Here is a 15,618-nt window from a genome sequence, read left to right on the forward strand (position 1 = left end):
GGTATTCCAGTAACATAATCTCTTATTTCCCTTTCTCTACATTTCTCCAATCTGCAGATGACATGATCCCATATGCATCCCCTTTCCAAACACCCCTCCTCATGTCAACAGCGGAATTGCTTATAGCATTAAATACTCTCTCCCCTTCTTCCACATGTGAAGTGTCATCTTCAGTTCTCCCCCAACTTTATTCACAAACACAGCAATAGAGAGGTAAACACTGAGGTTATTTTATCACACCACATGACAACAGATAACATTAGTTCAACACACACATGCAACTGGTCATATGATCTCCCAAAGACTGTTTAGAGTGACCTTATCTGCAGTCTGACCGATAATGTAGAGATAAGGCCTTAGAGAAGTAGTTGTATTAGTTGTCAGTTTTCAGGTGTAACAGAAAAATTAAAGTAGTTAAGAATCACTAGCCTGCTTTTCTAGATAGAACTAGTTCTCAAACTAAGACACTTTATGTATTTTGTTGAATTGAGGATACTTTGATCTCTCACCTTGAAACATATCCAGAGTACTTAATGTCATTCCAGCTGTTATCTTTAACCTCTCCACTAGCCGACTCATATTTACTGTCAGTCGGACACTGTGTTTCAGATTCCTTCCGCTGCTGACAAGGATCATAGAAAACACAAAAAAATCCTTTACAACACTAAATAAAGTTGAAACTAGTTGATATTGTCAAATTAGGAGATGAAATCATTTCAATATAAAGATTTCCAAAGATTACCAAAATAGGTAAAGCAATGTAATTTACTTTCTGCAGCTGCTAAGTAAATCCCACATAGTAGCCAACAGCTTTCAAAATCAGTTCAAAATCAAAGCAGGTTTTCATTCCCACAATTTCTTTAATAATTTAAGATCTGTCAACTACTTATACTTGCACATGTAAGTCTGGAAACCAACAGAAAAAACCCTGAATAGGATTTTAACACTTTTTTAACTGATTTGATTAAGCAACAGGATTAAACAAGATACTTACTCTGTTGTGAGGATGGGGATGGAAGAGCTTGCGGACGATGTAAGTTGTTGCTACAATGCAAAATAAGATGGTGCCAACTATTTCTTTCCACCAATGCAAAAGCAGAACTGGATCCTTTTTGCGGATATTCTTGTAGTTCATATTGTCAACAAACCTAACAGTGATCTGGGTGCTGCGTTTGTTCCTCTCTCTTTTGTAGTACGGTAAATAGTAACCATTGTCTTTGTTTAAAAAAAAAATAAAAAATAAAAAATAATGTAAGTTTGTTTATCCCAACTTATCAAGCAGTTCTATTTTGGACAAATGTGTCTGTCCTTACAGATGTGAAATACTGCACCAGAAGTTGATCTTTCAAGAGATGTGGCTACTTACAAAAACCAGCACACTGTTTGCTTCCACATGGCTAAACATTAAGAGATTTTTGTAATACTGATCAAATTTAAGCTATCAGACTTCTATACAAGTTCAATTATCCAAGGTCAAATTCCACAGTAAGCAGGGTCTCTCCAGCAGAGTTAATAAACTCCGGAAGCATACATGCTTAAAGACTTCAGTGCATGACGTTTTTCACATACAAAATTTTATACTCCAACATCAAACCTCCGAAGACATAACCAACATTTAGACAAGAGAGTTTTCTGGTTTACCTAGTAAATCAAGTTGCTATCATACTTAACATTTAAGAGTTATCTAATGCATTTATGACAGGTTTCAGAGTAGCAGCCATGTTAGTCTGTATTCGCATAAAGAAAAGGAGTATTTGTGGCACCTTAGAGACTAACAATTTGTTAGTCTCTAAGGTGCCACAAGTACTTCTTTTCTTTTTGCTGATGCATTTACTGAGCTTTACTGGTAAACACTGTCCCAAGTTCTGAACAGTGTGCTTCAAGTGGCAATAGTTACCAGTTAATGAACAAAAACCCCATCACTGTTACCACATACCATATGGATACTGCAGAACTGAAAGGGCTCCGTTACTGTACTCTTCATGAGAAAACTTGTCATTGCTGAGACATTTATCAAATTCATCAGACCCCACCAACACAGGAGTCCTGGATGGAGAATCTAGGCAGAGACAGGAAATTCTTTTTTAAAAGCTAGGAGTGTTATAACAACTCACTACACTCCCACCATTTCCTGACTAAACCTCATTCCATTACGATTTCCATTGTTCAGCAATAGAAAATATAAATACTTTAAAGAACTGACTGATTTTCATGCAAGCAAAATATTAAGGATGAAATCAATCTTTAAAAAAGCCACCACTTCACACAAAAAACCCAATCAAACTCCCCCCCCAAACCCACCAGCAGCTCTTAAACAAGTCAAGTAAGTGCCATTCATGTCACTATAATCATTTATTTCTTTTCTGACAGGACCAGAACGCCTATTTGGTTTACAGGCAGTGGAAGGTTTGACTATTAAAAGGAGTCTGTCAATCACTATGACAAATCAAAGGCAGTTCACCTTCAACACAAAGATTAAAAATTTTAAAGCACAGAACAGAATCAGTTTCCAAAGGAGAATACAATCTTCCACTTAGAGACATCAGACTAATTCTGCAGCTAATGGAAGTCACAAGAATTGTTTTCAGAGTAACAGCCGTGTTAGTCTGTCTTTGCAAAAAGAAAAGGAGTACTTGTGGCACCTTAGAGACTAACCAATTTATTTGAGCATGAGCTTTCGTGAGCTACAGCTCACTTCATCGGATGCAGCTGTAGCTCACGAAAGCTCATGCTCAAATAAATTGGTTAGTCTCTAAGGTGCCACAAGTACTCCTTTTCTTTTTGCAAAAAATTGTTTTGTCACATTCTCCTTTGAAAAAGACAATTAGCAAAACTCTGGATCGTCACTTACGAATTAAAGGTTTCCACTTGATTGTGGGCAGCGGGATAATTGCATTGTCGTTTCTGGATTCCAGAGCCTTTGGGTTGGTTGGGAACTTCTCAGAAATTCTGACTGACGACTGAAGGTAAAGCTGACCTCTGTACATTCCTGAGTAATAAACCAGAGAGCATATTTGACTTCAGATTTAGTTCTCCCCACCCCGCACCACAAAGTTGCACAACTAGGAACACAGTTTCAAGACTCCTAGTGTTTCAAGAGAAAATGAAGGATTTAAGATGAACTTTTTACATACTACACAATTGACTCTTCTCTTCAGAATCAGAAAAGAATGTTTTAGCCATTTACCGCTCATTCCTTGCTTTCCACACCAAGAGAGGCTGGGAGTCATGCAGAGCCAATGACAAGAGTGTCACTGGGGATGAGGGTTCCTTTTAAGTATACTCCTGGGAGAATTCTGCACCAAAAAATTAAAAATGCTGCAAAATTTATTTGTCAAAATAACAGAATGTAATCAGGCCAGTTTCAATTATTTTGGTAATTTATTTCAAAGTATCTGTCAGCAAATTTGTCTGTAACAATACAGACCAAAAAAAGATTCTGGTAATTTTTTTTGACAAATAAATTCCTTACTAGGCATATTAGTACAGAACTGTGAGTACTTAAGTTAAATGACAATACAGAACTGTATTGCCTGCACCGTTCAGAAGCAGTGCAAAGGCTTGGGGGAGTCGGGGTAACAGAGGAGCTGAGGGAGAGGGAAGGAGCCTGGAGTGAACCTGGAGGGTTGTTAGGTGTGGGTGGGAGAAGCATGGAACAGTTTTTTTATTTTTGTATTTTTAGGGGGTGGGGGGAGATTGTTAGGGAGTTCGGAAGCCTCCCGCACGCAGACCCTTGCTGACCCCAAGCCTCTCCCATTCAGTCAGGCACATCTGCCCCTCTCCCAGCACCCCACATCCCCATGGGTCTACGCAGCCTCCTTCCCTATCCTCATGTGTTCCTGCAGCCTTCCTCCTTGTCCCCCATGTGGCTTTGCACCCCCACTCTCATTTAGCTCTGGGGTCATTGCTGTCACCCCACCAGCTCCTGAGCCCGCCCCCAGTCTGTCCCCCTCCCACTCCCATTAGCCATTCTGAACCCCAGTCTGTAACGCCCCAGCAGCCCTGTGTGCCCCACTCTGTCTGTCCTAACCTGGCTCTGCAGGCAGGGTCTGTAATGAACTTTTACTCCTGGGGGAATTCAACGCCAATGTGCATGCACAGAATCCCCTCCCCCCCACCGAAAATACGTTCTGCTCCACAAGTGCTGCAGTCTGCCTTTTGCCCATCAGAGGCCGCTGTGGCACCAGAACAGCCAACAGCATGAACACAGCCGGCTGTTCTGGTGTTACAGTAGAATCTGGTGGGCAAAAGGTGGAACTGCAGCACTTCTTGGGCAGAATGTATTTCATGCAGAAAAATAAAATTCTTTGTGACACATGAATTCTGTGCCTGCGCAGTGGCGCAGAATTCCCCCGGGAGTATAAGTAGATGAAAAATTTCAGAGGGTCCCCACCCAAACTAAAAACAAATATCACACACTTAACCCTGAGAGAGGGTGCTATCAACACTGTATTGTCAGGAGCATAGGTGCTGACTTTTGTTTTTGCAGGTGGGTGCTTTTGAAGAGGTGTGTTTGGAGAGGGCACTCTGCCAGTTTTTTTTTTGGGGGGGAGGCTATTTTCAGCATATTTATACATTTCTTTCATATTCTACTTATTGAATGTGTTTCTATCATTGGTCTCCTTACTATTTTAATATTTGTTATGAACTACATAATTACATTCTCCTGAATTACAGTTGTGACAAAGTTCCTCCTCTACCTTGGTGGGTCTTGTGTTTATTGGCGGATTTGCTCACCTCAGAGATTCACGGCAGCCCTCAGTTTGGCCGTTTTTGTGAACCAACAGTCCAACACCTCCTGTGTCTGACCATGAGTTGGGAGGTTTGGGGGGGAACCCGGGCCCACCCTCTACTCCGGGTTCCACCCCAGGGCCCTGTGGAAGGAAGCTGCCTAGAGTGCCCCCTGGAACAGCTTTGCGACAGCTACAACTCCCTGGGCTACTTCCCCATGGCCTCCTCCCAACACCTTCTTTATCCTCACCACAGGACCTTCCTCCTGGTGTCTGATAATGCTTGTACTCCTCAGTCCTCCAACAGTCCGCGTTCTCACTCAGCTCCTTGTGCCTCTTGCTCCCAGCTCCTTACATGCACCAAAAACTGAAGTGAGCTCCTTTTTAAACCCAGGTGCCCTGATTAGCCTGCCTTAATTGATTCTAGCAGCTTCTTGATTGGCTGCAGGTGTTCTAATCAGCCTGTCTGTCTTAATTGTTTCCAGAAGGTTCCTGATTGTTCTGGAACCTTCCCTGTTACCTTACCCAGGGAAAAGGGACCTACTTAACCTGGGGCTAACATATCTGCCTTCTATCACTCTCCTGTAGTCATCTGGCTCGACCCTGTCACACAGTATATTAAAATCATTGCAGTCATCTAAAAGCTGTCTTCACTAATGTCCCAGTTTAAAAATGTTACGTCTCACTGTAGCTTTCTGAATGAAACTGTCAGCAATCTTATTTACATGGAGGTTCCCTGGTATTGTTTTGATGCACGTTAAAGACAGCTACATTATTCAGTTGCATCTGTCCCATTGATGACTGGAGATAATTTTTAAGTCTTCTGAAGCTGGAGAATGAGTTCAGGATGATATAGGCACAGTGAGAAGGATTCTTATGAATTTGCAGTTCTCTGGAAACATAGTGCTTCTAAAGTACTGTAAATGACTCCAGGATCTCTTTCTTGATGGGTAACAGCTAATTTAGGCACCATCATTTTGTATGTATAGTTGGGATTATATTTTGCTAAGTGCACTACTTTACATTTAACATTGCATTTCATCTGCCATTTTGTTGCCAAGTCACCCAGTTTTGTGAGACCACTTTGTAATTCTTTGCAGTCTGTTTGGGACTTAACTATCTTGAGTAATTTTTGTATCATTTGCAAACTTTGCCACCTCAGTGTTTATCCGTTTTTGCAGATCATTTGTTAATATGCTGCACAGCACTGGTCCCAGACCACTACAAGCCTCCCAGGGGACACCACTATTTACTTCTTTCCATTCTGAAAATGGACTATTTATTCCTACATTTTGTTTCCTAACTTTTAACTGGAGTGCCTGGGAACGCTTTCAGGATCATCTAACAATCCTTAATTCAATTTAATTACAAGCCTTCTATCTTAATTACCCTGCCTCTGATTACAAACTAACTCCCTACCCCAGGGGGAGAAGTTATTCGCAGCACAGAAATCAGATTCCACACTCAAGCTCTGACTCCTGGGTGCTGAGCACCCTCTATTTTTTTTCCTGTGGGTGCTTACGCCCCGGAGCACCCACGGAGTCGGAGCTTATGGTTGGGAGAAACATTTGTATCTACAGGTGGGGAGTCAGGCCATCATCACAACTAAGCATTATTTAATGTGGAACAGCATAGCGTCCATCACCGCAGCACCATTATTAACTCTAACAGGTGCAGAAGAAGGATGGGTGTCCCCTCCATTTCCTATTCCCCACCCAGAAGAACTTTGGCACAGCTACTCAAATGAAGAGCATAAGCAGCAATTGGTAGAATGATGAAAAGGACTCCTTACCCTAAATCAAGAGACAGTGCAAAATTCCAGACCCTGGTAGTCCAAGGAGTTTGAGGAACTTTTTGGTATTTGTGAATCAAGCAGCTTGATGAAGGAACCAGAAATCCATACTAGCAAGTGTTAAGTAATAGAATATAGACTTTACAGTTTGTGCTGTTTTGAAGAGAAAGTGTTTGAAAATAGGTTTCTTCATATGCATGGTAACTAGCCGAGATGAATTTTAAAAATATGCTCACTGTTCTCTTCATTCTAAAACACAGGCCATCAGAACTGCCCTTTAATTGTTCTGGGCTCTCTGAGTTACTAATCAACTACACATACTTTCCCTTTTAGAAATATTCATCATGCTATTCACTTTTTGTCCAAGTGCCAGCAACACAAGCTGACAAAGCCCTAGCAATAACACTAATAAGAACATTGCTGTCACCTGTTAAAATGGGGGGAGGGGTTGGGGGTGGAAAGAACGCAAAATCATAGTCCTCCTCAGATTTATATTTGTCTTTTTTGTAGATATTGCAAGATGACATGGTAGTTAAAATGCCATTGGTTTGTCTATGGAAATGCTGTCACTATAGACTACCATTAGAACAGTAATACTGGTGTTATCCCTGCTGAGAAAAGAGAAGGAAAATAAAAGGTCTAATATGAACAGCCTCAGGAGGCCACAGTGCATTTACCTAGAGTGAAGTCAGTGGTAAGAAATGTAATAGTGCTAAGGGGAAGGAAAGCTGATGGCACAATACTCAAGGCTGTTACAAACTATATCAAATAAATTCTGACCACTGGATGAGACTTAATTTACAGAAATTTCAGCTAAAATTTCATATATGGTAACTAAGTCTCAGTAGTCAGTGCAGAAAAAAATCTTAATGTGACTAAAACCAATGGTCTGAAAGAAGAGAAGTCTATATCAGGCAATAAAACTGTCTCCCATTAACTAAATCCCAGTTTAAAAAAGCTTTAGAACTCTATTAGTCCAAAAATACCAAGACTATACATAAGCCCACGTTTCAGAGTCAAAATGAAAAATGCATTTTATAGGTGAATAGACTTAAATAAATAAATAAATAATAAAAAAAACAACTACCCTGTTATATTTGGTCAAAATATCAAATGAGTTATTCATGTGACCACTGGGGGCATACTGCAGCTTAGTACTTAGAACAGGGTGAATACAGCAACTCCTTCAACCACAAGTTTTTCTCAAAGTTTTAACCACGTTTGATATGATTGTGTTCATGCCCTTTGGTGTTCAGTTTCCATGAATGTGCTAGCCAAAGGGATTACTGACAAGGATATTGTGCTGAAGCTGCAGCAAGTTTTACACAAAAAGCACAGAATATTCATGGAATACACATTTCAGATTTGTAACAGTATTTTTGCCCTGGAAACCAGATTCATCCAGTCAGGGCAAAAAAGGTAGTACGGTAGCTTCTTGGAAAGTTCATAGGGCAGGGATTCAATTATCCAATCAAAATAAGGGGGCAGGTGACAAGAAAGGCATAACAAGAATCAACAGCTGGAAGTTAGATGCAGAAAATTTGAACTTTGAAATAAGGCACACATTTACAACAGCGAGGGTAATGAACCAATGGAACAAACTACCAGTCTCCTGAAGTCTTCAGGTCAAGACTGGATGCCTTTCTGGACAATATTCTTTAGTCAAACACAAGTTATTGGGCTCAGCACAGAAGTAACTGGGTGAAGTTATCTGGCCTGTATTATACAGTGGGTCAGACTTGATGATCTAATAGTCTGTTCTGGCCTTAAACTCTGAACCTATAACTTGAAACCACCTGGTTTACTGAGGTTTTTAGAAGGCTGAGAGAAAGATAATGCTCAACAGAAGGCATCGCAGTAGACATCTCACCTAAATAGACACTAGACTCTGTGGCTCCTCTGGCAGCTTCCACAAGATCCTCTTCATCTTCTAGGACCTCGCTGTTAGCCGTGTAACTTGTATCATCAAAAAGACTAATGGAAAAGACTTTCCCATCTCTAACCAGCCAAGCAGAAGCAATTGGAGTGCAAAACTGAAGAGTAAGGAAGGAAAGGGCAATTTAAAATAACTTCATAGATTTACCAGAGATTTGTTCTAAATAACTCTTCTGCTTGAAAATCCCTGGTTCAGTTCATAGCTGCTCAATAGCTCAAAATATAGAATTTCAATACAAAATACTACAGGGAGATATACATTTTTTTTTCACCTCAGCAGATGTGCACTAAATCAAAATGCATGAGATTCTCCTGTAATGCTGCAGAACTTCAGTTTCCATAACATTTAATACTTTCGCATTTCCAGTACCTGATATTCCCATTCCAGATGTCCTCCCTGCTTATTAAAAGCCATAACCTTCCAGTCAGCTACTGAGACCTTTATCACCATATCCTTCATCACAGCCTCCTGCTCCTCCACATCCGAAATGATTTTAGACTCTTCTTTGTTTATACTTGATTTAAAATTGCTCTCAATAAATCCCACGCTAGTTTCGATGTCTGGGACATAGCGCAGTTCAAAGTGACCAACACTAAAATTCCACCTTAAAGTTAAAAAGAAAAAAGGTTTCTAGAAAAGAGGTTTAAAAGGAAACCCCAGCCACACATCTTAGAAATCTGTAAATGAAACTTGATATGACATTTCACTAGCATCTCCGCAGTAAATTCAGTAATCATCCACTGAACTAAACTGCACCTCTAGAGGGAGTGTTAACACACTTAATTGTGCTATTTCCAGAATGCAAGACACAAAACAAGTGTACAGTTTTTTCAACCAAAGATGACTTATTATGAGTTGAGAAGTTGAAGAAATTAAAGAGACATCAAAGTCTGATGGGGGAGGGAGGAAGGGGAGGCAAGCATTAAGGACTATATCAGTCAGTTAAATAACAGTCTAGCTGTTTACCCAGGAAGACCTTATCAGATAAGAGCAACAAATATATTAGAATTTAAGAGATGGTACTTTAAAATAAACTCTTTAGGCATATAACAGCTTTTCTTAAATATCAAGCAGTTTACAACTTGTGAAATTTTATGCTGGTTGCAGAGATGGAATTCTGGGGACAAAGAAAGCTACGACTTCAATTTATTGATAAGGACATCAGTATAACTAGAATTGCTCATCCCCTAATCTAACCCATCTAGAAATAAGGCTGATTTTTTTGGAGACAGACTATATCAGCAATGTGGGTCGAAATAGCTCTGTACCCTGGATGCCAGAGATCCATTAGCTTTATGGTTCATATAAACAAAGGCAGAAATATTGAGACCTATTATCATGAATGGAAAGACTGTGCAGAACAATGCTAGAACGGTCAAGACACTCATAGTCTGGATAATAGTTCACACTGAATGACAAAGGGGGGAAATATTTATTCAAAAGTAACAATAAGTTTGGGTGCCCAAAGATATATAAGACCATACTGTAAACTTACCAGGACCCACAGACTGCCGATTTAAAATGCGTATATTTATATATAAAATATGTTCAACTTTTATCTTTTTCTGCTGAAATTTATACAATAAAAGCTGCTATTCTGGGCCAAAATCAAAGCTACCATATAAACACTCCCTACAATGTTGCCAGGGAAAGAACTGCTTTTGATCTCTCACTTACACATAGAGGGACCTAGATGAATCAGATGTCACAATGACTCCGGGGAGCAATGAAAGAGGAAATGTGGCAGCTGCCTTACACTTTAGCACTAACCCTATCCTGGTCAATGCTAATCACAAAAAAGCCAGAAAATCCCAGCTTCCAAACCAGAGTTATGGGGCTGCAAAACTGCTCAGATTCAGAATGGGGTCTCTATTGCCAGAGCCTAGAACTGCTAACTGTCTGGGCATGCTGCAAAGTCCATTCCCCACTTTAGGCTTTTGAGGTAGAGTTGGACTTTGGGCGTAGAGGGGTTTTATTATCCTCAAATTAGTCGGTGGATATTTACTGTGTCGACAGTATAAAGAACTGGTCAACGCCTATATTTTGTACTGTGTATTTTAACTGTATGGAATAAGTGCCTAAAGAAGTTTAAGTTTAAATATAGAAAGTGTAGGTGAGGAGGGTGGACAGCCATTTTTGACTTGATTCTGATCAACGGGGAGGAATTGGTAGAGAATCTGAAGGTGTAAGTGATCAAGAAGTGATGGATTTCATGATTCTAAGGAAAGGAAGGAGAGAAAGTAGCAGAATAAGGACACTGGACTTCAAATAAAGCAGACCTGAACAAAGAGAACTGGTCTATAAGGTCCGATGGGAAGGAAACCTAAGGAAAAGAGTTCATGAGAGCTCACAGTTTCTGAAAGCAACAGTATCAGAGGCACAACTACAAACTATACTGAGGTGAAGGAAAGATAGGAACAATATTAAGAGGCCAAGATGGCTACATCAGGAACTCTTTAATGACCTGAAAAATCAAAGGATCCTATAAAATGTGAAAATATGGACAAATTGCTCAGAGGTGTACAAAAGAATAGCACAAGTAAGTAGGGACAAAATCAGAAAGGCTAAGGCACAAAATGAGTTACATCTAGCAAGGGACATAAAAGGTAACAAGAGGGTCAATAAATATATTAGGAGCAAGAGAAAGATGAAGGAAAGTGTAGGTTCTCTACTTAACGAGGAAGAAAAGCTAATGAATGATGACATCAAGAAAGCTAAGGTGTTTAATGCCTGTTGGCTTCATTCTTCACTAAAAATGTTAATTATGACCAGATGCTGAATGCAATATTAACAAAGAGGGAGAAGGAACACAAGCCAAAATAGGGAAAGAACAGGTTAAAAAATATTTAGATAAGTTAGATGTACTCAAGAAGGTGGGACCTGATGAAAGTCATTCTAGGGCAGTGGTTTTCAAACTGTGGGTCACGATGCAGCAATGTAAGGCACTAGGTCGTGGAAGCTCTGGTCAGCACCACCAACCGGGCCGTTAAAAGTCCCGTTGGTGGTGCTGCCCGGCTACAGCAGGCTAGTCCCTACCTGTTCTGACATTGTGCTGCACCCCGGAAGCGGCCAGCAGCAGGTCCGGCTCCTAGGCGGGGAGGGGGGGGGGGGCAAGGGGGATGGGACAGGGCTCTGTGAGCTGCCCCCACTGCAAGTACCGGCTCCGCACTCCCATTGGCCGGGAAGGGTCCCTGCGGGCGAGAGCCGTGCTGAGCCACTTGCACGCCTCCACCTAGGAGCCAGACTTGCTGCTGGCCACTTCCGTGGAGCAGCACAGTCTGCGGTGCCAGTACAGGCAGGAAGCCTGCCTTAGCATTCCTGCTGCACTGCTGCCCGGGAGCTGCCCGAGGTAAGTCTGCGCCCAATTCCCTGCCCCAGCCCTGAGCACCCCCGAAACCCGGAGCCCCCTCCTGCACCCCAGCCCCCTCATCCCCAGAACCTGCACCCCCAGACCAGAGTCCTGACCCGCTCCTGTACCCCAAGCTCCTGCCCCAGACCTGAGCCCCCCACAACCCAGAGCCCCCTCCTGCACCCCAAACCCCTCAACCCCAGCCCCACCTCAGAGCCTGCACCCTCAGCCCAGAGCCCTGACTCCCTCCTGCATCCCAAGCCCCGCCTCAGCCTTGAGTTCCCCCAAACCCAGAGCCCCCTCCTGCACCTCAAACCCCTCATCCCCAGCCCCACCCCGCAGCTCTCACCCCCCAGACTCCAACCACCTGCCCCAGCCCTGAGCCCCTCCCACACCCCAAACCCCTCATCCCCAGCTCCGTTGGGTGCACAACTAGTTGAAATATCATTCTCAAAAAGTTATTGATGGTTCGCTTTCCAACTGGGAGGGCACATCAAGTGGGGTGCTGCGCTATTCAGTTTTTCATTAATAACGTGGATAATGAAGTAAGAGTAAGCTTATAAAATCTGTAGATAACACCAAACTAGGAGGGGTTGCAAGCACTTTGGAGGACAAGATTAGAATTCAGCGTGATCTTGACAAATTGGTGAACTGATCTGAATTCAACAAGATGATATTCAATGAAGCAACATGAGAAGTACTTCACTTACGAAGTTAAAAATCTACACGTCTATGATATATGATCCCATATAAAATAAGTGCATTGGCATGGCTGCATTAAGAATTATTGTGCACTATTCTGGTCTCCATGGCTTTGTAAGAAGTACAGAGAAGCTGTAATATGCTGTAAGTGATCAGCCAAAATAAAGGGATTTGAGAATAGGGTTTAAAGGACTAAAGGAATAAGTGTTATTTTAAAAAGAGTTACCTTGAAAATGACAAGTGTAAACACTGAGTATAAAAATATACAAAAGGTTATTAAGGTAAAGAGGTGGGGAAAGAACACTGAAAGATAGCAATAAAACAAGGAGCGACTTGCTTAAATTGGAAAAGAACACATTTCAGTATGTATACTCAGAAATACTTGTAATAGTTAGGATGAGCAGTGTGGCAATGTTTCCATAGTGTGGCATCTTTCACAAACTCATTAGATGTATTCAAGTCCAAGGAAAAGTCATTCCCATTTGATATAGGAAGGGTAGACTAAATGTCCAGCTCCTTTCTTACTTCATCACCTATGACACAACTGGAGACTAAGGTTAGAGAGATTTCCTCAAAAATGTTAGAAAGCACAGGGTAAGAATCCAAATGACAGAAGTCTGGCAGGTCTCTAGTGGGAAAGCTAAAACCCCATTGTCATAAAAATAAAGGGAAGGGTAACCACCTTTCTGTATACAGTGCTATAAAATCCCTCCTGGCCAGAGGCAAAACCCTTTCACCTGTAAAGGGTTAAAAAGCTAAGATAACCTCGCTGGCACCTGACCAAAATGACCAATGAAGAGACAAGATACTTTCAAATCAGGAGGGTGGGGAAACAAAGGGTCTGTCTGTCTGTCCGTCCGTGTGATGCTTTTGCCGGGAACAGATCAGGAATGCAGTCTCAGAACTTCTGTTAGTTAGTAAGTAATCTAGCTAGAAATGCATTAGATCTCCTTTTGTTTAATGGCTGGTAAAATAAGCTGGGCTGGATGGAATGTAGATTCCTGTTTTTGTGTCTTTTTGTAACTTAAGGTTTTGCCTAGAGGGATTCTCTAGGTTTTGAATCTGATTACCCTGTAAGGTATTTACCATCCTGATTTTACAGAGGTGATTCTTTTACCTTTTCTTTCATTAAAATTCTTCTTTTAAGAACCTGACTGATTATTCATTGTTCTTAAGATCCAAGTGTTTGGGTCTGTGTTCACCTGTACAAATTGGTGAGGATTTTTATTAAGCCTTCCCCAGGAGAGGGGGTGTAGGGCTTCGGGCAATATTTTGGGGGAAGTCTCCAAGTGGGCTCTCTCCCTGTTCTTTATTTAACACGCTTGGTGGTGGCAGCATATGGTTCAAAGACAAGGCAAAGTTTGTACCTTGGGGAAGTTTTTAACCTAAGCTGTTAAAAATAAGCTTAGGGAGTCTTTCATGCAGGTCCCCACATCCGTACCCTAGAGGTCAGAGTGGGGAAGGAACCTTCACACTCAAATTCCCAATTCAATAGAGGTAAAAGCATGTCAAATCCTGAAGCAATAAGAATTAAAAGATGTGTGTTTGTTCCCACTCACTACTGTTACACTGTCTTAAGAATAGCTCTAAGACCACAAACTGTACTCATACATACTTCTCATTACCACTACGTGGCCCGACAGCACGAACTGTTTTCTGGGTTCGATGCAGGAGAAGAATATCTTCTTGTTCTGTTTCATCATCATCCCAGCGGCGACAGCCTATAGCTGAACATATGTACTTCACCTAAGGGAGAAGAAAAGAAATTCACGTAAGCTTGGAACATCAAACGTCAACACGAATGCAAACTAGGTAGCTCAATGACGACATTCAAGTCAACAAATCTTTGGAGAATTTTTCAGCTCCTTATGAGCAAAATGATTTAGAGACATAGGCCAACATTTAAAAAAACTACTAGTCATTTTGGAGTTCTTAGTTTTTGGGTGGCCAATCTGATTCAGCCTGAGACACCTTAAAAAGGCCTTGTTTTCAGATGATGGGTACTCAGAGACCTGCGATTTTCAGAAAGTGCTAATAAGTCTCTGGACTGGGGACCTAAGAATCACTAGTTGCTTTTGGAAGTCTTGGTCTTAAATTCTTAGCAAATTCTTATGTGACTTATACAGAAGTCACAACTCCACCATAATCAATACTTCCCCATTTCTCTCATCATACCCTGACATAAATAGAAAGATTCAGAAAACCCCTTCCATAAGACTCCCAGAGCCCAATTCTGATGTCACACTACTTTCACATTAATGTAGCTCCAATGACTTCAAACCAGCTACTCCTGATTTATACCAGTGTAACGGATCAAGCGTTGAGACAACAATTTTCTGTCTACAGAATAGAAAACACTCCTTCAGTACTGCCTAGTCAGCCTGGAGAGTGATTCAGAGTATCACAATCTACCTGCTGCAGTAGTGCACCGACTTTAGTATTCCTAATCCTAGGGGAGCTAGACTGGAATTATTTTCCTAATTCAGGTCTTCCAAGTGGGCAATTTTATTTAGGACGGTGGGTGGAAATCTCCCCTCTAGGAAACCTTAATCCCTTCTTCAGTACCATCCTGCAAAATGCTATAAGTCACTCTAACTCTGTGGCCAAGGAAGGCTTGGCACTGTTTCCTGTTCAGAGCAACTCTGCTGCTCTGAATTCTAGCCAGAGGTCAAAGTAGAAACCCAAAAAGCTCCTTCCTCTCCAAGAAGGAGGCAAACATCATCTGAAGCATATACAGTCCAACTGTCAACCACAGATTCAAAGGGAACCCATGCACTCCTCTACTGCTGCAGTCCCGGGTCTTCAACATCACTATCTTTAGCGACTGCTGTATACCATTCCCTGAAGGTGTACTACATTCAGCCTGCTGCATTAAAGCACCTGGTTGATTTGAAGAGAGCTGGCCAAAAAAGGGAAAAAAGCCAAAACCTAGTTTATTGAAAAATGTTCACAAAATGTAGAAGGTTCAGTTCAAAACAGAACCACTTTATTTTTTTCAATTCTCCATCCAGCTTTTTCACCTCACAAAAAGACACTCTCAAGACTGCTTTTAGCTAAAATTTGGTTTTTCCTAAGCAAACTTTAGGTAATCATTTGACCAATATTCGAT

At 41.4% G+C, this 15,618-nt stretch overlaps 1 protein-coding gene across 4 annotated transcripts in view; it reads right to left on the bottom strand.

The window, feature by feature from the left end:
* EIF2AK3 (eukaryotic translation initiation factor 2 alpha kinase 3) overlaps positions 1-15,618 on the bottom strand; it is a 74,498-nt gene that overhangs the window by 21,674 nt on the left and 37,206 nt on the right. For all 4 annotated transcript variants that reach the window (XM_048849224.2, XM_048849228.2, XM_048849225.2 and 1 more), the window contains 7 exons: positions 14,125-14,255; positions 8,828-9,062; positions 8,393-8,555; positions 2,852-2,989; positions 1,937-2,059; positions 995-1,215; positions 510-622 (listed from right to left, as the gene is read on the bottom strand). In XM_048849224.2, coding sequence (XP_048705181.1) covers positions 510-622; positions 995-1,215; positions 1,937-2,059; positions 2,852-2,989; positions 8,393-8,555; positions 8,828-9,062; positions 14,125-14,255 — 1,124 coding nt within the window. The remainder of the gene's footprint in view (positions 1-509; positions 623-994; positions 1,216-1,936; positions 2,060-2,851; positions 2,990-8,392; positions 8,556-8,827; positions 9,063-14,124; positions 14,256-15,618) is intronic.

Source organism: Caretta caretta, chromosome 4 (assembly GCF_965140235.1).
Source record: "Caretta caretta isolate rCarCar2 chromosome 4, rCarCar1.hap1, whole genome shotgun sequence".
Taxonomy (NCBI): Eukaryota; Metazoa; Chordata; order Testudines; family Cheloniidae; genus Caretta; species Caretta caretta.